The following is a 26481-nucleotide window of genomic DNA, read 5'->3' as shown; positions in this document are numbered from 1 at the left end:
AAATGAGAAAATATTGACCTACAGGGAATGTTTAAATAACACATGAACACTTGGTGTTATCTGAAACCTGAAACACATACACAGTTTTATAAAAGAGAAATTTGTAGGGAATGAGTTTTACTGTTTGATTTGTGTAATTTTCAGAATGGTTCATGTGCTAGTGTTAGATTTTTATTTCTCCTGTTTCTACTGTCTGGGGCTGATGGGAAATCTTGGACTGAGGCACAATGTCAGTAGCGACTGGTTTGGTCTCATTAGTCCCGGTGTAGGGATTATCCTTCACCAGACTGAGCACCTCAGAGTGTGAGTGACCTCTCGCTGTCCTTCACAGAAAAATGACGGGGAGCTGTTCCACAGACTCTGGCACGTAATGACTGAGATACTGGAGCTAAGGCAGCAGGTCCTGCTGGGTCACCTGACCCACGACCGCATGACCGACATCAAGCAGCATGTCATCGCGCGCCTCGACTGGGGCAATGAGTGAGTGTGGACAGGAGCAGTGAGGAACGCCGCAGGAAAAGCCCCGTTAGACGCCACCTTAGTGGTCTTCCCCAGGATAAGGGCTAGAGTTTTGAGACAGCTGTTCCACTAAGCAGCGGGGGGATGGTGGTAATGATGACCTTGGGAAGGAGCTGTTGTATTTCTGAATTCATTTGTGAGCCATGTGTGCTTTCTTCTACAGGCAGACAAAATTTGCTTATGAAGCATTATGTAAATTTTTGAACTTTGAATTTTTTTATCAGCTGAATATGTATTTTTAGACTGCTTTCCTGGCAGCTAAAAATATTTAGGAACTTAAAATATTTGGTTTGTGCTGATTGATGGTATAGACTAGATTGCTAAATGTGTCTATGCTTTTTTTGATACAGGCAGCTGGGACTGGACTTAGTCCCCAGGCGGGACTTTAGCATGGTAGACCCAGACGAGATCAGCGTCACTGAGCTCTATCGGCTGGTTGGTTTTACACACACACACACACACACACACACACACATGCATACACACCCATTACTCATGAGTCACCATTCCACTGCTGCCCAAGTACTGTGCTCTGTTACCATGGCAACTGCAGCCCAGCCTGACGCCAGGGATCTCTTTCATACTCCTGCTGCTCCATCCTCTCTGTTTTTACACACACACACACACACACACACACACACACACACGCAAACACACACACACACACACACCTACACACACATACAGATACACACACACACACACACACGTATCAAGCCATCCCTGTATAGGAAAATAATAGTAATTACAGAGAACAGAGGAATGGTTAATTGTGCATTAAGTAGCTGTTTGCAAACTCCCAATAGCGAGTTTCATTCGTAATACTCATTCATTCTTAATACTGTCCAAGTAATCATGTACAGAAGCCATTCTATATGATCATGCAACACCATTTAGACCCATACAAGCTCATTAGTGTACATCAATGTACTCACTGCGAAGCTGTATAATGCTGCCTGAGTAACGAGAGATAACACAAGCCAGTAGGCAGCACCGTACAGACAGCAAAGGCAGAAAATAATTATTTTTTTCAGTGGGGACTCCAAGGGCTAGTTGCTCATTTGAATAGGTCTCTAACAGCATGGTACGGGTATGACAAGACGGGTAAGCCTACCATCATCACTATCACAGCACTCCGAGGTTGACAGAGGTTGTATGCATCACATTAACCTAGTAATCATTGGTGGAAATGAACAGAGTGAGAATCACAGTAGTAGTCATGGAACTACAGGCTGTGTCTGTGAAAGACTGTGAGCAGAATATTCAGGCTACAAATACCATATTATTCTTCTTTATGTGACCCTTTTTTAAATAATGACCTGAATTCTATGTTATGTATATTGCTATTATGCTAAATAGCCAATTAGATATTTTTTGTTATGTATAAAACACATGCACAAACACTTTATTTGATGAGAGTGTATGAGAGTGTGTGTGTATGAGAGTGTGTGTGTGCAAGTTTGTGGCACACACAAACATATTCTCTCAGTCTTTGCTGTGTGAATTTATGTATGCATTTGTGTGTGTAGGCGATTAAGCGTGTGTGTGCATGTGTTTGTTCAGCCACACTTTTTCATACACTGTTCATACAGTGCTTTGATGCCTTTAGTCATCTACAGTAATAGTAATGTGGCGTTGTAGCTGTCAGAAAATGTGTCATAACTTTTCTGGCTGTTCTGGTCAGATGGAACGGCGCCATCGGAGGCAGGATCTTCCCCCACAGGCCAACATGCATCACCTGTTCCTGCAGCTCAACGGCCTGCTGAACTGCAGCCTGGGTGAGGAGCTTGATGTCTTCTTCTTCATCTACGATGGCAGGGAGATGCGACCAATAAGGTAGGGCTCTGTTGAGTCAGCAAGCTGATCTGACCAATCACACCCGGGGGTAAATGAAAGAGAGCAGAGACACCAAGAGTGAGAAGAGCAACTGAGATTTTTTTTAGTGGATAACTAAAAATCATCCCAATGAAAATATTTGACAGGTTCACTAACAAGACAGTAATTAAAGTATTTTGGAAGGGTAAAATGCATTTATTTGCTTTTGTGTAACCAAAACCAAGAACTTTTCATTCAAGATGAATGCATCAGCCTTCGTCCAAAGGCCAGCCTTTATGTATCTCAGCTAAACATTAAAGGCAGGAGAAATGCTTTTGTCTGGCCAGTACTTTATGAATTATGAATAGGGTGAATGGATTGGCCCTGCTTTTTGTCTGAGGGCTGTTTACACCTTCTACCAGTGTATAGCACTGCTGACAGGACCACAGTGAGTTGTTTGGACTGCACGCAGCTGGACACTAGTGTGGGAGATGCACTTGCCTCACTGAGCTCGAGCAGCTGACATGCGTCAGCCTCTGGGATGTGCTAGCACTGCAAGATGAGGCTACGGCCTACGTGCATTTGTGAAATGTTTCGCTGATTGATTTTTAGTCTCCCTCTTTTACTTTCACTGTCACTCTCTCACTTGTGCATGCGCGCTCGTGCACACACACACACACACACACACACACACACACACACACACACACACACTCATGCACACACGCACACACACACACACACACACACACACACGCATGCACACACACAAACACACATAAACACATTTTCTCTCTCTGTCTTTGTTAATGTTGGGCTGCGGGGGTGTATGTAATGTTCAGGCACTCCTCATCATGTATGGTGGTGAATTATTCAGGATGGGTTATGCTCCAGGGTTCAGAGCTGTTCAGTCAGAGCAGGGGGTGAGGGAATTGGGTGGGGGTTGGGTGGGGTGGTGGTGGGGCTGTGCTGGGTCTCAGCAGACCACCAGGCCTCTCTGTGTAATTAATAAGCATCAAGTGTTACAGGGGAACACGTTAATACATGCAGAGGCCAATACACATACATACACACATATATTCTCCGTTCTCACACTCGCACAGAGTCTTTGCTGTGTGTGTCAAGCTTGACGTATACTCAGGCTGAATTTCTGAATTTTACTGATTGTTCTGTCCTTGTCTGTCTGTCTCTTTCCCTCTCTCTTTCTCTGTTTTGTCTCTCTTCCTCTCTCTCTTTTTTCTGGCTGTCTCTCTGGTGCAGCGAGAGGTTCTTTGTACGCCTCAATAAGCAAGGACTTCCCAAGTCACCAGAGAGAACAGAAAGGCAGTGTACACTCTTTGTAGTGAGTACCCACTTGTTTGGGGCTTTTGGAGGGTTGTAGTGAGGGCATGTTCTTGATGCTAAGTCTCTGGGGCAGTTTTGGCATTGAAATGCTTCTATCATTGTCAAAAAGTACTTGATGGGATGATATTGCCTAGCCACAATTTGGTATTCTTCTAGTATCCATTTTTGAGAGGAGGTGTGACAGCCAAGGTCTCACCATTTTTTGTGGGATTTGATCTTTGCATCAACAGGTTGACCACAATGGTCATGCTACAGCAATTTCTGTGTTGGCTATTCAGCACTGTTTATGAGCCCAGTCAGATTCATTAAATGTTGTAATCTTCAAACTGACAAGAATTTAAAACAGTAATTATTTTTTAGAGAGCTGAAGTTCAGTACAATTAAGATGTTTGGAAGATTACTGTTTGAACATTGTTGAATAAAACATTTGTCTTTCTTTAAGGATTTGGGAAGTAGTGATCTCCGCAAAGATGTATATGTTGTAGCTCATATTTTTAGAATAGGTAAGAGCTACTGTATTTGATGGGTGATCTTTTTCTTAAAGTGACCTATCACAATGCCTTTTGAAACTTGTCATGAGAGTGACATAACGCCTTTCATAATATGCTATGACAGTTATGCAACAGAACATTTAATTTGTACATCAATTTTGCTAAACAATCCAATGACTGTCAAGGTGTATAATGGCAGGTTTGCTTATGTAATATTGTGTAGGCAAAATGATAAGCCACTTCAAGTAATGTGTGACCAGAGTGATGTCTTTTTGTGTATCAGTGTATGAATAGTTATGTGATGACATGCATGGCCTACATTATTTAATAACAATGTTGTCTCTGTAGTGTCTGCTATGTTCACTATGTCTATATGCATGTGTTAATGTCATGATAGACTCTTTTGGAGTGGAGGTGGTGTGTTTGTGTGGCTGTTAATGTGCTGAAGCTTTAAAGGTTTTGTGTTTTGTTTGCTGTCTCTGTTCTGTCATAAATCCAGCATGTGAATGCCAGATTGTGCCAACAGGGAGCTCCTTCGCTTCCTAAACTGCAGCCACGATGCCACTTGTCATAGACCGTTAGCTCTCATTCAACATTACTTACAGCCTCAAACTTGTCGCAGTGTTGTTTGTTGGTCCTTGTGACAGAACTGCTGTTCCGTTGCTGCATCTGTGGTGCTGTACGAAGGCTACGCAGTTGTATGTTGGCAGTGTTTTTGATATTGGTAAACTCCGCTGGTGTGTGTTTGTCAGGACGAATGGTCGCTGGCGAGAAGAAGAGTGTGTGCAACACTCAGTACAGACGTCCGTTTGGCTGCACTGTGATCAGTGTGTCTGACCTGCTGACGGCCGACTGCAAGGACGACCACCTGCTCAAAGTTTACTCGTGAGACCTTCCCTCACTCCTGCTACTCTCCCCTCTGGATTATACAGCAATTTTATAAACCTAATGTTACATACCACAGTGCCTCCAACCCATCTGCCTTGTGAAGAGTAGGCTAAATCTCTCCACTGAACTTCTCCCAGTTCGACACGGCTCTCATACATAAGTGGCAGTAGTATATCCAGCTTCAGGGCCAGTTTCTTGGGCGTGGGTTTAGCCTAGTCTTGGTATAAGTTGTAACGTAATAGTGATTCACTATTGGGTCTATAGGGTCCTTTAGGGTCTAGGGTTATAAGTAATGTTGGATTGTGAATCCAGCCCTTTGAGTTTTGGACCTCATGTCCTGGGGTGGCACATTTTTTTAATCACAAGGTATCAGATGGGGTTCGAAATATGCACTTCCCTGAGTTTGATGGTCTTATCTTTTTTTTCAGCTGCAACACCGAAAGTGAGTGGTATCAAATCCATGATAATATCGTCCGCAAAGTCAGCTCCAGATACAGTCAGATTGGCTCCGGCACAGGTTGGTCCCGCCTACGGCTCGAACCTTGAAGATTCCGGAAAGTCTCAGCTAGTCCTAGGCCTTTAGCAATGCGCATGGCACAAAAGACAGCATATGCCCAAACAAAAATATCAAACTGTCTTGCAAATGGAGCAGACTTCCTCTCCCCTTTCTTGTTATACCTCAAAGCTGGATGGTGAATATGAGTCTTTCTGCCACTTCAGTGTAGCTGGAGTGAACGGCCTGGATGCTGAACAAAGATCCTGATCAACACTTCATTCATTGCTTTGTTCTTTATTTCAGAAGCATGTTTGGAAACTGGCTTGGCAGTGTTCCCTCAGTGATTAAGAAAATTAGTTTAACGTGTTCACGTTTGCAAAATTCTTTTTTTTTTTTCCCAATATGAATGAGTGTAATATTAATGTAAGCCAAAACAAACTGTTCCAGTTAGGATAGTGGATAAATACACGTGAAAGAGTGAAAGAACTCACATTGCACAAATGTAGTGGCCACACAGTCAGGGCCAGAGGAGGCCTGTAATCCTTTCACTTTTCTCTGCCTCTGATTCCAACATCAGCAGATTAATGAGCAATTCATTCAGCCATAATTCAATTATGTTAAATGGAGCTTTTCTAACAGTCGTCCATTAAACGCTAATTATTAGTCATGTGTACATTAGCTATCAATATCAGCTAGAAGGGCCTATTGACCGGTTCCTGTGAGCACGGGGTAGACATTGAGTCCTCTGCCTTATCTTTCTCCTCTGCGAAGCCCCTAATGGGAGACATTTTGGCCACCATCTTGCTAACGTAAACACTTCTCATGTTGACAGAGTTAAAAACACTGTTTATCGACCTTTTTCATTGAACCTAAGAAGCCATTTGTAATACGTGCTTGCCGAAAGTTATATGGTCTTGTGAGACTTTGAGATTGTGCTGTGCCACCCATTTATCATAAAACAAACAAACAAACAAATGAAATTAACAAAATATATCAACAAATCTAGAGCTTTGCAGCGTGTCAGAATTGGGTGTCTTGTGGGTGTGTTTGCTGCATTGTGTATGATTGTGTTTTGTTGGGGTGGAAGAGAAGCTGCTTACATAAGTCTGGCTTGCTGTACTGGTTGCTTGACTAATACTGTAGATATGAATGGAGTTTTGTTGGTGAGCTTGTCTGTGGGCAGCCTGTTCTGAATGTTATGAAATAAAAAATGGCCATACTTAGGCTTTGTGCTGGAGGCAGAGTTTCAGTAGAAAACACAAGATGTTTCTGTGGGCTATGAACCTATCAAAATGTTGCGAGCACACTTTTAACAATACCAATTAAATTGATATGGGTGGTTATATCTGTACCGCAGAGGGAAAGATCATGCGAGAGAGAAAGAGGAAGAGACAGATTAAATGGTTCCTCGGTATCCAGGCAAGTGTGAGAAGTGGTGAGAAGATGAAAGCCTGCCAAATGAAGGAATGCATGACGGCACTCTTGATTGCTTGATGAAATTTCCATCCGCATGAACTTAGTGTCTCTCTGTTCTCCTTCTATAATAAACAAAATGTATTATAGCAGTGTAGCATAGCTCAAAAGAATTGGAGATTTGAGGTATATATCAGTCCGAGATGTCAGAACAGACAGTTTTCGTTACAAATGCAGTTGTGTTCATTAAGAATGGAGAACACAAGATTGAGCTGGGGTTATAAGCACTGTGAATATTAACTGAAAGTGCGCAGGTTTGGAGCTTTGTGGGTCTGGATGTTTTTTGAGGGACTATCTACATGGCTTCCTCTAACGCTGCCAGACCCCAGCACTGGTGGGGAACGTATCTGACTGGAGGTGCGTTGGGTGATGATGTCACAGCTGTTGATCATTGTGCTTGGGCTCTGCAGGGCTTGCTGTCTCACTGCAGCTCCTGCATGGAGACCTGGAGCAGATCCAGAAGGATTATATGCGCCTCTTCACCAACAGTGTCTCTATTACCAGGAGGCTTGGCTTCTCTGACATCATCATGCCTGGTGAGATAAAGGCTTTATGTCATCTAAAGGCTTTCCTGCCATGGGCACATTCTTATTTCTTTGTATATATAATTTTTTATAAATATGAATATATAAATATATTGTTTTATTTTTCTAGCTAAAATACCTTCTGTGATATATGGCATCATCGATAATAGTTTAAAAGAGGTTTAACTGGATTATGAAATAATAAGGATACTTAAATGAATTACATTATGACATTTTAAGATCATGCCTTTACATCAATTAAATTAATTTAATGTGACAGGGGTGGTTGGAAGTAGATATGAAACTGTGCCACTGTGATGTTCAATCTGTGATGTAACAGAAACATATCTCTCTGCACCAATAGGCAGGCAGAAGATGTGTTTATGTAATGGAGTATTGATTGCTCAGAATACTGCAGTTTGCGGAGTTTGCACATCTCTGTGGAACCTCCACTCAGATGGTTTATCTGTTTATTAAAGGCCATTTATTGATCTTCTCATAAGGCTCTTATTCAGCATTGATAAAACACACTTTGTACTTAAGGTTTTCTAGAAATGCTTTTTCTAAGAGGGTCCTCTATTGAGGTGTATATTTTAACATGTTGTATCATCTATTTAATGACACATTCATTTGCAATTTACACGTTCTTATTGGATTTCACACCATCCAGTAGTTCACAGGTGATTTGCCTCAGCTTTTGTCGACAGACTAATTAGTGTTCTGTACTGTTTTTATCATCTCAACTGATCTCTGACTTTTAGGGCTAAAGGTCAAGCTCAGATATGGTGTTAAAGACAGAGCCACTTTATTGGGTTCAGAGGTGTCCAATGAATGTTACATTTTAGGAAGTGCTCCACTGAAGGGGAAAGGGTCCACATTTCGTTTATATTAAGCAGTCTTTGTACACTGTGCCCAATAGAAATGTGCACTGTGTTTTTTTAACATGAGCCACAGACACTATAAAATCAGCCTTCACGTTTACATTTAAATGATGGCCAACATTATGTAAGTGACTTGATATTGAAACGGAATCATTTTTAATCTTTCAGGTATAGTATGTCTAAAAAATATAAAGCATACTTCTCAGACCATGCTGTTCGCTTCACTAAGTTACAGTACAAGGGTCAAGCATCAGTCTCTTGTTGGTTCTTGGAGCAGGGGAAGTCAGGAATGACCTGTACATAACCTTGGAGAGAGGGGAGTTCGAGAAAGGAGGGAAGAGTGTGGCAAGAAACGTTGAGGTCACTGTTTATCTGCTGGGAGTAGACGGCCAAGTCCTGAAGGTAGAACCAGTTCCGGTACCATCAACAGGAAGATATGTATTGTAATTGTATTGTATTGTAATTGTATTGTATTGTAACTGTGTTTGTAGTCAATCATGAATCGTTATCTCTCTGTCTGCTTCTTGCTTTTTGTTGCTTTTGTTTTCAATTTCTTCTTCCTCTCTTATCTAACGCTCTCTTTTTCTTTCTTGATATCTCTCACTCACCCGCTCTCTCTCTCTCTCTCTCTCTCTCTCTCTCTCTCTCTCTCTCTCTCTCTCTCTCTCTCTCTCTCTTTCTCTTAGGGTATGGTTTGTTCAGGTTCAGGGGAGCCTGGGATGGATGAATTCCATTCGTTGGTGCTGTATCACAGTAACAGCCCCCGCTGGTCGGAAATGATCAAACTGTCCGTACCTCTGGAGCTGTTCAGAGCTACTCACTTGCGCTTTGAGTTCAGACACTGCTCCAGTAAGACCACACACTCTACCGTAAACACCAACACGTTGTATTCACTACGTATTGTAGCTGTGGATAGTGAGGTCACTGTCAGATTATGTGACCTCCTGTGATTCACTGGAATGCTCTAAAAATGTTTATTAGGTACTTCCGAGTCTGTTGCGTCTGAGATTGTTGAGTCATTGAAGCACTAAATTACTATGCAGTGTTACACTATGAATACTTCTGGTGACACTTCCAACTGGAATGCATTAGTTGCAAACCTACAAAACTCTACCCATTTCTAATTAAAACATATTTCTAATTACACAATTAACTTAGTAAGTAGCATAATGCTTTAAGAAGTGGAATAGTATTACTGAAGCTGCTCTAGGGAAGGGGGGACATAAGGACCTTGATGTCTGCTATTCCAGCAAAGGAGAAAGGAGAGAAGAAGCTGTTTGGCTTCTCTTTTGTTCCTCTGATGCAAGAGGATGGCAGAACACTGCCTGATGGGACACATGAGCTCATCGTCCACAAGGTAACAGCAGTAACAATCGATGTTTTTATATGGTGCTTAAAAAAAGAAACATTAATAACAAGCTTTACAGAATGGTGCAATGTGAAAAAATCAATACACCTAAAACAGATTAGAATAAAACGAGAAAATATACCGTTAAAACGCCAATAAAATTAAACAGAATAAAAACCTAAATAAGTGTGTACTAACTCTCTCGGCGCCTTCTCTTAGTGTGAAGAGACGGCGAATCTCCAGGAGTCATCTCGCTACCTCAAACTGTCGTTCTCTAAGGCCAGTCTGCAGCCTGGCCAGAACCAGACCATAAAGAACAGCAAAGAGTCCTTCTGGATCCTCTCCCAGCTCTGCTCCACCAAGCTTACTCAGAATGGTATTACTCTAGAAATCTTTGTAACCTCACTGAAATGACACATCACTTCACAAAGAGCTTAAAGCCTCTGTCCTTCACGCTCAACTTGAGCCACAATTGTCCCACGTAATTAATGCACTTCACCTGACCTCTCCTGTTGTTTGTTGGCGCCGGTGACCTTTGTGATGTTTGCAGCCATGTGCGCCATGTTGGCGAGCCTGATGCTATGGGGGGGGGTGGCTGCATGCTGGTCTCACACCTGCTTCTGTTGACCTTGGAGTGCAGCCCAAGGCTTGAGCCGCAGCTGGGCTCCACCCAGCCAGGCATGGACAGCCAGTCGCAGAGGCAGTTTGTTAGGGGATGACATCGCAGTTTAGGGAAACCGTATGACTGAGACATAGTTTATTGCCCTGATACTGAGTCCAGGCTATTGAATCCAAACCCAGTCCAAGTCTTTGTGATCACTAAGCAATTGATTCATCTGATTGGCCACTTTTAAAATGACATAAAGTGACCTGTAGGTAAAGTCACAGGGAAGAATCATCAGTGGTAAACTTCAGTCTTGGAAGGCTACAAGAACAGGTCTGGAGAGCTAAAGTGTTCCTCTGGAGAGCTAAGTGCTCCTCTGGTTTGTAAACATCTGAGTCTTCTTAACAGCAGATTCTTGAGACCTGCATTACATGAACTTGTATTTCAGCAGAGAAAACACCCCAGTAGTCCAACCAGGAACCTGATACTGACATGGAGTGATTTTTTGCCCTGGGTTTTTCATTCTTACTCAGTAATCTTTATCCAGAGCAGTCAAATCAGTATTATTTACTGTGGTCCATCAGAAAGACATAATCATAATGAAAAATCCATATTTTTCTCATAATATTTATGTTTCAGCAATCAGTTTGTCTCAACCTGCAGGTGACATGTTGGATTTGCTAAAATGGAGAACCCATCCAGACCGGATAATGGATTGTCTGTCCAAGCTGAAGGACATAGATGGTGCTGAGATAGTTAAGGTACAAAGAATGTGCTTAAACTACAGAGTCTTCCTTTGTCCTCTTACATTTTCCTTTTGGCTCAGTTGGTATATCTCAGTTTTTCCCTGTTTTATTTGTTCCCTGATAGTTTCTGCAGGACACACTGGACACACTTTTTGCAGTTTTGGACGAGAGCCCTCAGCGCTATGGACTGAAGGTGTTTGACTGCCTGGTAAGATGGATGTGTACTCCTTTACTGAGCATTCCATCTCTGATCCCCCTCATCTACAGGAACACAATGCAGAACAGACTTTAATAACCGGCTTGCTTCATACCATTCTCTTCTGCCACGTTGCCACGGTTACCCACAAATGTGGCTACTGACAAAATACTTTTAATTGTGTGAGCTCATGCCGGGGATCTTGTCATAGCTGAACTGTTTGAACTTTTTCCTTGGTTGCATGATAGCTGTCTTACTTCGCAACATTCATTTTATAGCAGGAATTTCAAACGGCTATTTCTGAAGATACCAGGCATGCCTGATAAGCCACTTTTGAATGCCTGTGAATCTTATTTCAAGTAATGTTCTTAACCCTATGATAAGCACAAGCATTACACTGTATTACACAGTATTTATAAATATTTATTTTCACAAGCATGGAATGCACTTCTAGAAATAAGGTAGTACCTTTGTAATAATGGTTTGTACCTTTGTAATAGTTTACTGAAGAACCAATGGACAGATAGAACTCATTGCTGTTATGCAGTTTCATTTACAGTGAATCTAAATGGCAGCTTTGTACTTTCAGTGAGTCAAGATAGCTCTGATCTGTCCCACAGGTTCATGTCATTAATTTACTGCAGGACAGTAAATTCCAGCACTTCAAGCCCATCATGGACAACTACATAGAGCACCATTTTGCGGGAGCACTGTCATACCGGTGAGTACCCTGAACCCTCCCAAAGCCCTCAGGGTCATATTAGCTAAGTGTTTGGGTGTTATTCTCATGAATTCTCTTGTAATATTATTGTCAAGTTTTAAGTTTTGTTCTCACTTCTCAATATATGTAGTACACTCTGGAACAAGATGTCATAATCCATCGTGAAATAAAACAACATAACAGCAGCAAAGAAGACATTCATTTAGGAATATAGTTTACTGGTTGGTGACTGTAACAGCCCCCCATATTTTAGCAGGTTTTATATTTAACCAGTATCTAGGGCTGATGTCATGATTCAGGGCAGGGCAGTGGTAGCTCAGTGGTTAAGGTACTTGACTTGTAATTGGAAGGTTGCTGTTCAAGGTCCACCACTGCCAAGTTGCCCCTTTTGGGCCCCTGAGCGAGGCCCTTAACCCTCAGTTGCTCAAGTTGTACTCAGTCATAATTGTAGGCCACTTTGGATAAACGTGTCAGCTAAATGCCTTAAATGTAATGATTCCAAGGTTGTGGGTGTACTGATTGTTCATAGGGTTTTGGGTCTCACATATGGGACTTAATGTTCATTTTTGAGGTCACTTGTTAGGTATATTATTATCCTCATTTTTGCCTAAATGAAAATGACTGGTCAGAAGTGGTTGCTGGGTACTTGTGTGCTGGGCCTCTCTGTGCTTGTAGTGGGCCTCTGAACACCTTCCTTCTTTGAGCTTTCCTAACCCATCTTGCTCTCCTGACAAGACACTGTCTTGTACTTGTGTGTCTGGGCTGTGAAGTGATTTGTGCGTGTGTGTGTGTGGGGGGGGGGGGGGTTAAGTGTGGAGGGTTATATTGTCTAATATTTTCTCTAATATGTTTTCTCTGATTCTCCTCTTACCTTAAGCTTACAGCATACTGTCCTTAGATTCTTTTTTAAAACATTTTTTCCTTTTCCCACTTTTGGTACTCTCTCATCCCTTTACATATGTCTACTCATCCTTGCTGTCTCTTGTTCCAACAACTTGTCCTCTTTATGTCCCAACTGGTCATCCTTCCATTTGGGCGTGCGTTGGTGTGTGGGGTAGTGTTGGGGCATGTGTGTGGGGTAGTGTTGGGGCGTGCATTGGTGTGTGGGGTAGTGTTGGGGTGTGCGTTGGTGTTTGGGGCAGGTGTGTGGGGTAGTGTTGGGGCGTGCGTTGGTGTGTTGGGTAGTGTTTGGACATGTGTTGGTGCGTGAGAGTGTTTGAACATGTGTTGGTGTGTGGAGTAGTGTTGGGGCATGTGTTGTGCATGAGAGTGTTTGAACATGTGTGGGGTAGTGTTTGGACATTTGTTGGTGTGTGGGGTAGTGTCTAGGCATGTGTTGGAGTGTGGGGCAGTGTTGGGGCATGTGTTGGTGTGTGGGTTGAGGTGTGTGAGATAGGGTTTGGTCATGTCTTGGTGTGTGTATTGTGGTGTGTGAGATAGTGTTTGAGCATGTGCTGGTGTGTTGGGTACAGTTTGAGCATGTGCTGGTGTGCTGGGTAGAGTTTGAGCATGTTTTGGTGTGTTGGGCAGTGTTTGGACATGTGTTCATGTGTGGGGTTGTGTTTGGACGTGTGTTGGTGTGGTGTTTGGACGTGTGTTGGTGTGTGGGGTGGTGTTTGGACATGTGTTGGTGTGTGGAGTAATATTGGTATGAAGAATCTAACACAGAAGTGCTGTGTAGAGCATCTCTCTCTCACCTGTGTGATTTCTAGTGTGTGTGTGTAGAGGGGGGTGTGATATATTCTCACATGTAAATGCACCAATCTTTAATTTAACAGCCCCTTCTCTCTCTCTCTCTCTCTCTCTCTCTCTCTCTCTCTCTCTCTCTCTCTCTCTCCCTCTCTCTCCCTATCTCGCTATCTCTCTCCCACTCTCTCACACTCTCACTCTTTATCTCTCTCTCTCTCTGTCACTCACTCTTTCTCTCTCTCTCTCTCTCTCTCTCTCTCTATCTCTCTCTCTCTCACTTCCTTGTCACCTCTTTTTAGCTCTCCCTTTGTTTTGTGGTCTGGAATATCAGCTGTAATTGCTCCGTTTTTTGTTGTTATTTGACGTGTCCTTTGGCTGTTAGTTCTTTTGTGGATCTTGATGCGCATGTTAACTGGAATAAACCACAGCCTTGCTCACTGATTACTTAGGCATATAAAACAGGAATACCCTAATGAGGTTAATGTAATGCCTTTTGAAGTTCTTTTCTCTTCATTGTAGTTTGCAGTCTTGCCTTTGGCTTTGTGTGCACCCCCAGCGGACTCTGAGTCACGCTCAGGTTAACCCACAGGCCCAAAGGCTCGGGGGACATGTGGGTCTGTTCTGCTCAGTGAGAGAGCAAAGGGCTCCAAGTGGCTCCATCCATATTTTCACAGGCACACAAGTGATTAGTGTACTTCTCATGCACGTTTATTCTCACCTTTGTCTGTAGCCATGTTTTCTGTAAGTGTGTAATGCCTTCAGATTCCCATTTTATGAGATTCATTCTTCTAAAAGTAATCTGGTTTTCATTGTTATGGCAGAAGGGCTGGAACTGAAGAGAGTACTGAGACTGTACAATGTTGAGAACAACATATTAATGATGGTACTTTTGCTTCAGGTAACATTAATTCCACCCTGATAGCCAGTGTTAATGTCCTCTGACAGCAAACCCATTGTCCTGCGCAATGGAATGTGCTAGGGTACTATGAGTGACCCAGGTTCTTAAAATATTTAATCTGGATTTTTTTTAGAATTCGTATTTAATCTGGATTTATTTAGAACTCAACATGTTCAAAGAAGATACAGCAAAGAAATATTTATTTTGTACTAGATTACATTGTACTGTATGTCTGAAATATGATTGCAGAGATGTTTTTTGTTTTGTATTACCTACTCACATACACACACAAACATAAACACATACCTGCTGTCAATCCACAAATGCACATATAAACACACCTACACACGTGCAGACACACACATGCACACATCCACACACACGCACACACATTCTGGAAAAGATTGCAGCGGATTATTTCCAGAGAAGCGTTTGAATCATTCAGTGACTTTGATGGAGGCAGAATTACCAGGCGAATGAGGCACTGCCTCAGAGGATGCCTTCAACAGCGGGCGGTGGCATGTGTGCAGGACTTGTAGAGTAGGACGTGCTGCTGTGTGCAGTGTGTGACTTCACTGCCACCATTAGCCACCAGATCAAAGCCTGCCAAGGCGATCTGGGGACAGTGTTAAAACCCGAGCCATTCACACAGAGCCTGTGTGGCAAGACAAGGGAGATAGCAGATTATTAGTGATTTAGAAATGCACACAGCTGCTCAGTCTCTACCCTGTGCACGAGGTTGCGCTTTAAATGGTTTTAAAATACCTAATGCTTCTGCATCATGCATGTGGGTGTGCCTGTGGGTTTGTGTGTATGGGTGTGTGTGCGTGTGTTCTTGGGTGTACAGAGACCTGATACGGGTCCTGAAGTGGTATGTGGATCGCATCATCGACACTGAGCACCAGGAGCAGATCCAGCAGGTCCTGAAGGTACACAGACATCTACACCCAGACACACAGTCTTAACTGCCTGCCAGTACTATATGACAGTGGCCAGGTAAGCCTTTGAGTAGGTGTACATGAACAAAACATGAAGGAGCAAGGCCAACTGAAATGTCCGCTCCCATATCAAAAGCATACATACAAGATAAAAACACCATCTACTCTAGTCACTTTCTGTCTTTCTCACCACTTCTCTTTGTCTCTTGATCTCACTCTCTTTCTCACTCTTTGTTGGTCTCTTTTACACTCATTCACATTCATGCACAAGCTGACACACACACGTGCACACACACACACACACACACACACAAACACACACACACACACACACAAAACCACATCCTAGTGAGCTCCTACTCCCTGCTGGATGTATATCCTGTTCCACAGAAGTGCCATCTCCTGCCAGCTCTGAACAGTCTCCTTTTAAGAGCAGGACTTTCCGCGGAGCTACAAAGGCCTGCTGTAGTTCTCTGTTCTGCCGCCCTCTACTGTTCTCCTGCTCCTGTGAGCCCCTGCCAGGAAGGTTCCGGATTGTTTCTGCATTTGGCAGCACCTCTCCAACACTTGTTTTGGAAGCATTAAAAACTTTTTCCATCTAAAGCGATGCAGTCGAAGCTCAAGTGTGTGCTGAATCTCCTAATGCCAGGCTGGATTGAGGCCATGGTGTACCAGAACCATCAGCACAACGCCAGCCGTGACCTGTTTCTGTTTTCCACATTATTCTTTTGAACAAAAAGCGGAAGATTTTGGTTCAGGTTAATGTTTTCTTTTTGTAGGTCAATATGATGTATTTCGTATCCTACCACATTCTGTCTGTGATGTGATGTAATCTGTCATGTTCTAATGCCCAAAATGTACTGTGGGCTGTTTTCTCACACATCAGACCAAAATCTAGACCAAACAGTGTAGATGTGGTCTGAGTATTTGACATTTTACATATTACCCCTGTTAGCTTACCCAAATCCTATCCCATGCACAGGCCAGTTAAAACATGCATTCAGTAGAGAAAATAGTCAGTTGTAAATAGTATTTTACTAAGCTCAGGTGTGTTTTTTTTTTCTTGTGTGTGTGTGTGTGTGTGTGTGTGTGTGTGTGTGTGTGTAGGCTGCAGAGTATCTGTTTAAGTTCATTGTGCAGTCTCGCATGCTGTACACAGCAGCGGCTGCAGGGCAGGGCGAGGAGGAATTCCGCTGTTCCATCCACGAGCTCTTCAAGTCTGTCCACCTGTTCCTCTCTCATGAGAGCAAGGGCATCAGCCCCATCACACACACACAGGTCAGACGCAGACACTCACTCACACACACTCCCAACACGAGATGGGTAACACATACACACACGTACACGAACACCCACGTGTGCTGCAAGGGCATCAGCACTGAGAAAAAAGCAAAAGCTTCAATGCTGTCACACATATGCACACACACACACATACACACACACACGGACGCACACACACACACACACACACACAAACAAACATACTGGTGAGTCACATCCACATGCACACTTACACTGAGGTTATTTACAGTCTGTCGCATAGTTTCACACTCTCAGCATGTGCAGTGCTCAGCATCAACAGTGGTGTGTGTGCGTGCGTGTGCGTGCGTGTGCGTGCGTGTGTGTGCGTTTGTGTGTGTGTGTTTGTGTGTGTGTGTGTGTGTGTTCACACGTGTGTCTGATCATGTGCATACTGTAACCTACATGTCCACAATGTTTGACAGGATGGATTGTACATGTTTCAAAAACATTTTTTTCAGATAATGTGGTAGCGAATGTTAATGTCAGCACAATGGGGCACACATAAAACACAAAAACAAACACACAAAACAAACACACATACAAACAAACACACACAAAAACACACAAACACACTGTATGAAAGTGTCGACATTTTTGAACACATACACATTACACACACGTGTGTTCATACTTGTTATGGCAACACAGAGGGAGAGCAGATTTCAATTAACACGCCTGAGGAAACAAAGCATCTTCGGACAGCCAGCACTAATCCGGAGCACATGGAGCCTACTGAGTCTGTGCCAAGCAAGAGACACTTCATGCAACGGATTTTTGAACAGGCTTTCATGTGTGTGTGCGTGTGTATGTGTGTTCTTAAGCATGTCCTGACGTGTATATGTGTACCTGTGTGTGTGTGTGTCTGTGTGTGTGAGAGAGAGAGTGGGAGAGAGAGAGAGAGAGAGAGAGAGAATTGGCTTACATCTGTCTCTTGCTGAGCTGGGACACTTTGCATGCTGTATGTGCTCGACATATGAAGTCTCCACCCCTAAAGCACTGAGTGCACTAGAGCACAAACGTGTGTTTCTCGCACTCTGCCTCCCTCTTACTGCTACTGTTACATGTTCAGCTCAGAGGACCTGAGCTTTCTGAGCTCTTCTGGGGCCTGAGAACAAGGTTACATTAGCAATGGGTGCTGTTTATTACTAAGAATAAATTGTGCTTGTTAACAATGTGCGCCAAGGCTGTGAGTGATTGTTTTCAGAGAAACCCATCCAGGTTTCCTTAATGTTTTTTTTTTTTAATTGTTCAACATAACTAATAGATATTTATGTTTGTGTGTGTGTGTGTGTGTGTGTGTGTGTGTGTGTGTGTGTGTGTGTGTGTTCCGTCAGGCTGTGTTTCTGAGGTCCTTCCCCATTGTGTGCTCTGAGCTGTTGAAGGTGTTCAACGTGCGGGAGGTAGCAAATCTTGCACGGGACACGCTCAACAGCATGCCTGCACTTTCACACACAGACTGCCCCCTGCAGGCCGTTAAGCTGCAGTGCATGGCCAAGACGGTGGAAAGCCCACTATACACAAACCCAGGTACAGACATCCCAGCAGACACAAAGCCTTCATTCACTATTGTGCATCAGATAGTCTCCTGTGATCCATATTCATTGATAGATATCAAAAAGGGCAAAAGAAGCCCTGTGATTTTGTTCTGTGATTTGGTTTGTGTAGTACTAGAAGCACAGTCTGTGTGTGTTTGCAGAATCGCGGTGTGTGTTGCTGCCTGTGGTTCTTCATCTCCTCCACACATACCTTCAGGAGCAGAAGGAGCTAGTTCTGTGCGCAAATATCCTCACCGGCATGTTATCACTGGTCCACAGAGATCCAAACACAGTAAGTGTTCTTTCACCAAGTCCATATATGCACACCTCAGGCCCCAAATGCACCTGTTCTGATTATGAAATCAGAACCTGCACCGCACTAGAATTCTTGGGGTGTCCCTGCTGATGGTGTGGGAAGAGGGGTTTTAGAGGATTAGGCATCCCAAACTCTCTTTATAGCAACAAATGCTGATATCAATTTCACTATATCTCTTAATTACAACTGAAATTAAACATAAAATGAATACTAATTTTTTAGGAATCAGATTAAAATCTTAATTAACATTGTTAAGCCTGAGCAAAAACTAGGCAATAGTGTGCAAATGATCTCTTGTGTGTGTCCATCTGTGTTTGTCTGTGTGTGTGTGTGTGTGTGTGTGTGTGTGTGTGTGTGTGTGTGTGTGTGTGTGTGTGTATGTGCATAGGAATGTGTGGTGTCTGAAGAGGTAAATATAATCATGGAAAGCCTGTCTGGGGTTTTGCTGCGGACTATCCTGGAGGTGACCAGCCACCCCCAGCCGACAGCAACCTCTCTGCGTCTGCAGTACCAGGATGTTACTGTACGTAAATGGACACGCTAACACAAACAGTAGCTTGAAAACAGAAAACCACGGTATCTTTTGAACTTCACTCCAATTAAAAAAACCAAAAAAATTCCATGCAATGTTATTGTTAACAGTAAAACTTAGCCCAGGACTACGGGGGTCAGGCTGAGGAACAGACACTAAGGCAGGATTCTTTACAGTAAGCGTTTAGAATTTTTGTGCATTTGTGTGTGTGTCTGTGTCTGCGTCTGTGTCTGTGTGTGCGTGTAGGGTGAATTTGTGGCCTGTTTGCTCACTCTCCTGAGGCAGCTCAGTGATAAGGATTACCAGAAGCTCCTGAGCCGATTTCCCAATAAGGATGAGCTGGCGGTGAGTCCTCTCAGTGACCTCTGACCCAGTAGCTCTCCAGCTGGGAAGAGGGGTTGTATAGGAGCATTACATCTTATTACCTGCTACCATTTCTATAAAAATGAGGGGGAAAAAATAAATCTTTTTTTGCTTCTGTTCCAGAACTTTCTCCTGCAGCTTTTCACTGTGTTTAGAATACTTATCCGGCCAGACATGTTTCCTAAAGACTGGACAGTCATGAGATTGGTCACCAACAAGTAAGCTCAGAATGCTGTAAAACAGGATTCTTAAAGTCCAATCCTGGAGGGCTGATGCAATGCAGTTTAGTGTTTCTGCCCTGCTCCAAAACACCTAACTCAGCTTGTGAAGGGCTTCATAATTAGCTGAATGTTAATCAGATCGGCTGGAACAAACACTAAATTGTGTAATGCTGTGGCCCCGCCCCCAGGACTGACAGAGGCTGGTTATAAAGAGTGAGCACCAGAATATGCACTCAGCAGAAATCGACCACTTTTTCATTGCTGCGTTATTCATTTTCAATCTGTTTTCAGTGTCATCATCACCACGGTGCTCTATCTCTCTGACACGCTGCGTAACAACTTCCTTAATGAGAAATTTGACTTCAAGGTAGGAGAAAATTGCATTTGTGTGTGTATATGTGTGTGTGCGTGGGTGTTCATGGTGCGTCTGTGTTTGTGCGCATATAGTTCATCCATATTTGTCACATTTTTCTCTCATCTCTAGATGCAGTTTGTTTCTACCTTTTTCTGCCTTCTGGCTCTGACACCAAACCTCATCTCTGTCACACAGATGGGTGAAAGGTCACATGCACTTGATCTTCACTGCCCATCCATCAGTGCTTTTGAACATGTAGGTCTGCATTATAGAGTGCAACCACCAGCTAGCTATGTAATTCTACCTGTCCTTTCTCTACAGGTGTGGGAGTCCTATTTGTACCTCTCCATAGTGTTCGTCATCCAGCCATGCCTCCAGCTCGAGATGTTCCCTCCGTCCAAACGGAAGAAAGTGCTGGAAAAGTGAGCACAAACCCTGCGCATGACTGCGAGAAACGATTTTAAAACATGCCGCTTGTGCAGCATCCAAATCAATCCCAAGGGAAACTGAATGTTTAGGAGCCCTCCTTTGTCAGATACTGGGTGGAAGAATGTGCTTTTAATTTGCGTTTTGGTTTCTCTCAGTTACACATTTTAGTACTGTCTTTCCTAAAATCACATAAGAGTATAAGTTGTTGTTGTTTTGTTGATGTTGTAGGTACGGAGACATGCGGGTGATGATCGGGTGTGAGATCTTCAGCATGTGGCAAAATCTTGGTGAGGCTACATGTGCTACCACACACACTCACTAACATACTAACATGCTGTAGCTGTCTGGAGAGAGATAGCATACTTGGACTTGGCCACTGCTAGAGAATACTGCCCTTGACAGCTGAATTCCATGCCCCTATTCTGTCAGATAACATAATAAATGTTCAGACAGAATAATCCTACCATTACCCTCTCACCTCTCTAGGTGACTATAAAGTGAATCTGATCCCTTCACTGATTGGGCCGTTCCTGGAGGTGACCCTAGTGCCGCAGTCTGACCTGCGCAACGTGCTCATCCCCGTCTTCCATGACATGATGGACAGCGAGGAGCGTCGCAGTGGCAACTTTAAGCAGGTGATGACCTCGTTGTGACATCACGCTGACCCCAGGAGGCCCACGTCTCTGGACTCCTAAGACAACATGTGATGCTGTTGGGTTTCTTAGCAAGCAAGCACATCACCTCTCTCCCTTCACAGCGTTAAATTCCATCTCATGCATGTAACATTGCTGTGCTCTCTGCTGTGGTCTGTTGTGGTCTCAGGCTTTGCTGGCAGGGAACACAACAAACGTCCACTCCCGTAGTCCACCCTACACTTCTCTCTTAAGCATTTACGCAGGGTTACGTCTCATATTGAAGTGTGTATTTCTCAGTTATTACTGATGATTTTATTCTGTGGGAAATGCTCTGTTGGTCCCCAGGTGGAGGCGAAGCTCATCGATAAACTGGAGAGTCTGATGTCAGAGGGTAAAGGAGATGAGACCTACAAGGAGCTCTTCAACAACATGTGAGGGTCTGATTGCTGCAGGGCTGCTTGATGTCCACAGGCCCGACAACACACTCAACCTGTTTTACACAATCACTGAAACATTACAGCTGTGTTGTTTTCTGTTTATGCTTTCTGGATTAGAATACCACTGTTTGGCCCATACCCGAGGTAAGAACCACCACATACCATCGCTTACCAATGGAAGGTAATAGATAACCACAGTGAGATGGAAATAGAAGCTCTGAGTGGCTTTTCAGAGAATCTGAATTATGACCTGTAACTGTGAGTCACTCAACCTTTGACTTTGTCTGTGGGAATCTGTGGTGTGTGTGTGTGTGTGTGTGTGTGTGTGTGTGTGTGTGTGTGTGTGTGTGTGTGTACTTGTGCTCTAGCTTGCTGAAGAAGATTGAGAGAGAAACCTGGAGAGAGAGTGGAGTCTCTCATATTGCCACTGTCACACGACTTATGGAGAGACTGCTTGATTACAGGTAATAATGACAGGCTCACTCACTCAGACAAACAGCAACTTTAAACATATTCACACCCTCTCATAAACTCTCCCAGAGTCTCTAGTACACGCACACACACACACACACACACACACACACACACACACACACACACATATACAGAGAGAAAAAAAATCTCAGAAGACAATAAAAGTGCTGTAGGAACATAATTTGTCATAGACAGTCAGGAAAAAGATAAATTACAAAACTCTTTTTTTTTTTTTTTTACCAAATACAATTTCCTCTCTCTTTCTCACTCTCTCCATTTTAGGGACTGTATGAAGATTGGAGAGGTTGATGGGAAAAAGATTGGCTGTACTGTCAACCTGCTGGTAATAAAGAAAACTGAAAAAGCACTTTTGAGTATGTAAGAGTAGCTGGTCTGCTTGCTGTCCGGTACCTGTTTCCAGTGTTGCTATGGAAGTGTCCTGTTTCTTTCTTCTGCCCCAGAACTTCTATAAGACGGAGCTCAATAAGGAGGAGATGTACATACGCTACATCCACAAGCTCTATGAGCTGCACCTGAAGGTCCAGAACTATACAGGTAAGTCCAGAACTGTACAGGTAGGCTCAGAACTATACGGGTATGTCCAGAACCATATAAGCAGGTTCAGAACTATACGGGCAGGTCCAGAACTATACGGGAATGTCAAGAATTATACAGAGGTCCAGAACTATACGGGCAGGTCCAGAACTAAATGGGTCGGCTGCCACTGCTACTTCAGCAGTAAAGAAGAACATCACACACTTGAGCGAATAGATTGTGAAATGTATTGCTCCTTATTAACTTATCATTTCTTGGCCTTACTGTCAAGAACCAAGTTTCATGTGTTTCGCTGAGTGTCACCTTGGCAGTGAAGCACATGTTTTGCATCCTGTTTCCGGGTTGTGCTGATCTTTTGATCTTGCCTGTGGGAATGTGTGATCGCCTGTGGTATTTCACACTGGAAGCTTCAGGATGCTTTGCAGTAACAGCAGTTGGAATCAGTGTGCAGTCACAAGGACAGCTCCCTGTGTGTGTATTTGTGTGTGTGTGTGTGTGTGAGTGTTGTGATGATATTCTTGAGTTTGTTCAAGAAGTGATGCAACAGCATGTAACTGATATAACAGTGCATAACTAACTGAGTCTGCTTTGTGCGTGCGCGCGTGTGTGTGCGTGCGCGTGTGTACGTGTGTGTGTGCGCGTGTGTACGTGTGTGTGCGCGTGTGCACGTGTGTATGCGCGTGTGTGTGTGCGTGCGCGTGTGTACGTGTGTGTGTGTGTGTGTGTGTGTGTGTGCGCGTGTGTACGTGTGTGCGCGTGTGTGCATCAGAGGCAGCCTACACTCTGTTACTGTATGATGAGCTGTTGGAGTGGACTGAGAGGCCTTTGAGGGAGTTCCTCACCTACCCCATGCAGAGCGAGTGGCAGAGGAAGGAGTGCCTCCATCTCACTATCATCCACAACTTTGACAGAGGCAAAGTCAGTTAATCCTCTCTCTCCCTCTCGCTCCCTCTCTCACCTCCTCCCTCTCTCACCTCCTCTCTCTCTCTCCCTCTCTCACCTCCTCCCTCTCTCACCTCCTCTCTCTCTCTCCCTCTCTCACCTCCTCTCTCTCTCTCCCTCTCTCACCTCCTCTCCCTCTCTCGTTCTCTCTCCCTCTCTCACCTCCTCTCCCTCTCTCCCTCTCTCTCCCTCTCTCACCTCCTCCCTCTCTCACCTCTTCCCTCTCTTACCTCTTCCCTCTCTCTCTCTCTCTCTCTCTCTCTCTCCCTCTCTCACCTCCTCTCTCTCCCTCTCTCTCCCTCTCTCACCTCCTCTCTCTCCCTCTCTCACCTCCTCTCTCCCTCTCCCTCTCTCACCTCCTCTCCCTCTCTCTCCCTCTCTCACCTCCTCTCTCTCTCTCCCTCTCTCACCTCCTCTCTCTCTCTCCCTCTCTCACCTCCTCCCTCTCTCACCTCTTCCCTCTCTTACCTCTTCCCTCTCTCTCTCTCTCTCTCCCTCTCTCACCTCCTCTCTCTCCCTCTCTCTCCCGCTCTCCCTCTCTCTCCCTCTCTCACCTCCTCTCTCTCTCACCTCCTCTCTCTCCCTCTCTCACCTCCTCTCTCTCCCTGTCTCTCCCTCTCTCACCTCCTCTTTCTCTCTCCCTCTCTCTCTCTCTCTCCCTCTCTCACCTCCTCTTTCTCTCTCCCTATCTCACCTATTCTCTCTAACTCTCTCTCCCTCTCTCACCTCCTCCCTCTCTCACCTCCTCTCTTTCCCTCTCTCTCCCTCTCTCACCTCCTCTCTCCCTCTCTCTCTCCCTCTCTCACCTCCTCTTTCTCTCTCCCTCTCTCTCCCCCTCTCTCTCTCTCTCCCTCGCCTCCTCTTTCTCTCTCCCTCTCTCACCTCCTCTCTCTCCCTCTCTCTCTCCCTCACCTCCTCTCTCTCTCTCTCCCTCTCTCACCTCCTCCCTCTCTCACCTCCTCTCTCTCCCTCTCTCTCTCTCCCTCTCTCACCTCCTCTTTCTCTCTCCCTCTCTCACCTCCTCCCTCTCTCTCCCTCTCTTTCTCTCTCTCTCTCCCTCTCTCACCTCCTCTCTCTCCCTCTCTCTCTCTCTCCCTCTCTCACCTCCTCTTTCTCTCTCCCTCTCTCACCTCCTCCCTCTCTCACCTCCTCTCTCTCCCTCTCTCTCTCTCTCCCTCTCTCACCTCCTCCCTCTCTCTCCCTCTCTTTCTCTCTCTCCCTCTCTCTCTCCCTCTCTCACCTCTTCCCTCTCACCTCCTCTCTCTCTCCCCTCCATCTGTCTCTCTTGCATACTCTCTGCGTATCTCTTTCACTGTCTCTCTCTTTCTCTCTTTCTCTCTCTCTCTTTCTCTCTCTCTCTCTCTCTCCCTCTCTCTTTTTCTCTCCATCTCTTATTCTCTCATGCCTTTTCTCTCTGTCAGCCTTCTCTTAATGTAATTCTCTCCTCTGAGGTTTCTTTTGACACAAATCTTCCTTCAGCTGTGGTCTCAGCTAAATGTCTTTACATCATGCTTACCTCACTGTATATCTAAGCTGCTACATCTAGTCTCACTTCACTGTGTTTACCATTACATCTACAGCAGATAACTCTTTTATGAATTACATCTACAGCAGATAACTCTTTTATGAATTCCAGTGCTGGGAGAATTGCATTATCCTTTGTCGTGAGCTGGCCAATCAGCATGAAGCTTACTATGACTACAGGAACCTGAGTAAAATGAGGGTGAGTAATTTCCACTTTTAATAGAAAAAGTGGTGCTGCAGATTTATCCTGTCACATTTTAAAGTGCCTGCTATTGTGAATACATTATATAAAAGTTCCCCATTTTGCAGTTTCCTTTGAAGTTTTAAGAGGATTATTACAGGACCAGAGCAGTCAGTCAGAACTTATGCCAACTGCTCCGCTATCCCATCCTCTTTTGTCTCTTTCTCTTTTTATTTATTCACATTTAGAACAGTTCACTCTGAAATGCCTTATAATGACTGAATGTGTGGTTCGCTGAGGTATATAACCCTTTTGTTGTCCATTTTTGCTAAAATTTCTAGTGAAACAAAGTTGAAAAGCTGTGCATACAGAACTGTCACAGAGCTGTGGTGTGTCCAGTGAATTCTGTTTGATCATATATTCTGTTTACAGCTGATTGCTATAGAGTGCTATAGGGGGTAGCAGTAATTTGTCACCCTTAAAGCTGTCTTCCTCGACCGCTATATTATGTTTAATGAGGCATGTTATTATTTTGCTTGCCAGCTGATGGAGGCTTCTCTCTATGATAAGATAATGAACCAGCAGAGGCTTGAGCCAGAGTTCTTCAGGATCGGGTTCTATGGCAAGAAGTTCCCATTTTTCTTACGTGTAAGTGTTGCATTTTTGAAAACGGCAAGTAAGATGTGCTATTTTAAAGGGTAAAGCATGCATTTTGTGAGTATGTTTTTTGTGTTTTGTGATTTGTGTCTGTATGTGTTTGGTTTTTTTTGTTGTATTTTTGTTTGAAATAACATGCTTGGGGTTTGGTGGTGAGGTAATGAAAAGAGTTTACGGGGAAAAAAATTTTAAACATTGAATTCTAGTAACATAAAACATAAAGGATCATAGAGATTCAGTATCCTTATAAAATGATCTGTGTACAGAGCGGGGCCTCTGTATAGTCCTCTGCAGGCTTCTGCAAAGGATTTTGGGTAAACCTCTGCAGACCTCTGTGTAAGGCACATCATCGCTCCACCTGGTACAGGATGGTACAGAAAAAAAACTCTTTCTTGCGGATGTACGGCGAAGTCATTTTTTAAAAAGAGAAATCTTCTCTTGGACTGTAATGG

The 26481-nt window shown here is 43.9% G+C and overlaps 1 protein-coding gene across 2 annotated transcripts in view; it reads left to right on the top strand.

The window, feature by feature from the left end:
* dock4 (dedicator of cytokinesis 4) overlaps nucleotides 1–26481 on the top strand; it is a 48392-nt gene that overhangs the window by 11732 nt on the left and 10179 nt on the right. The window contains exons 6-39 of one of the 2 annotated variants that reach the window (XM_027024542.2): nucleotides 332–480; nucleotides 870–954; nucleotides 2204–2355; nucleotides 3595–3676; nucleotides 4121–4181; nucleotides 4922–5054; nucleotides 5486–5574; nucleotides 7437–7562; nucleotides 8709–8833; nucleotides 9118–9280; nucleotides 9682–9788; nucleotides 9999–10155; nucleotides 11047–11144; nucleotides 11254–11337; nucleotides 11946–12046; nucleotides 15481–15562; nucleotides 16679–16849; nucleotides 18208–18400; nucleotides 18570–18700; nucleotides 19113–19247; nucleotides 19503–19601; nucleotides 19743–19837; nucleotides 20132–20207; nucleotides 20517–20617; nucleotides 20853–20911; nucleotides 21111–21259; nucleotides 21605–21690; nucleotides 21814–21840; nucleotides 22065–22160; nucleotides 22453–22513; nucleotides 22632–22725; nucleotides 23495–23643; nucleotides 25304–25390; nucleotides 25916–26020. In XM_027024542.2, the coding sequence (XP_026880343.2) occupies nucleotides 332–480; nucleotides 870–954; nucleotides 2204–2355; nucleotides 3595–3676; nucleotides 4121–4181; nucleotides 4922–5054; nucleotides 5486–5574; nucleotides 7437–7562; nucleotides 8709–8833; nucleotides 9118–9280; nucleotides 9682–9788; nucleotides 9999–10155; nucleotides 11047–11144; nucleotides 11254–11337; nucleotides 11946–12046; nucleotides 15481–15562; nucleotides 16679–16849; nucleotides 18208–18400; nucleotides 18570–18700; nucleotides 19113–19247; nucleotides 19503–19601; nucleotides 19743–19837; nucleotides 20132–20207; nucleotides 20517–20617; nucleotides 20853–20911; nucleotides 21111–21259; nucleotides 21605–21690; nucleotides 21814–21840; nucleotides 22065–22160; nucleotides 22453–22513; nucleotides 22632–22725; nucleotides 23495–23643; nucleotides 25304–25390; nucleotides 25916–26020 (3708 nt within the window). Of the gene's footprint in view, nucleotides 1–331; nucleotides 481–869; nucleotides 955–2203; nucleotides 2356–3594; nucleotides 3677–4120; nucleotides 4182–4921; nucleotides 5055–5485; nucleotides 5575–7436; nucleotides 7563–8705; nucleotides 8834–9117; nucleotides 9281–9681; nucleotides 9789–9998; nucleotides 10156–11046; nucleotides 11145–11253; nucleotides 11338–11945; nucleotides 12047–15480; nucleotides 15563–16678; nucleotides 16850–18207; nucleotides 18401–18569; nucleotides 18701–19112; nucleotides 19248–19502; nucleotides 19602–19742; nucleotides 19838–20131; nucleotides 20208–20516; nucleotides 20618–20852; nucleotides 20912–21110; nucleotides 21260–21604; nucleotides 21691–21813; nucleotides 21841–22064; nucleotides 22161–22452; nucleotides 22514–22631; nucleotides 22726–23494; nucleotides 23644–25303; nucleotides 25391–25915; nucleotides 26021–26481 lie in introns of both variants that reach the window. The other variant, XM_027024541.2, reaches the window with a different exon arrangement.

The sequence above is a fragment of the Electrophorus electricus genome, chromosome 12, assembly GCF_013358815.1.
Source record: "Electrophorus electricus isolate fEleEle1 chromosome 12, fEleEle1.pri, whole genome shotgun sequence".
Taxonomy (NCBI): domain Eukaryota; kingdom Metazoa; phylum Chordata; class Actinopteri; order Gymnotiformes; family Gymnotidae; genus Electrophorus; species Electrophorus electricus.
The sequence above is the reverse complement of the archived record's forward strand: the minus strand, read 5'-3'. Positions and strand labels throughout refer to the sequence as shown.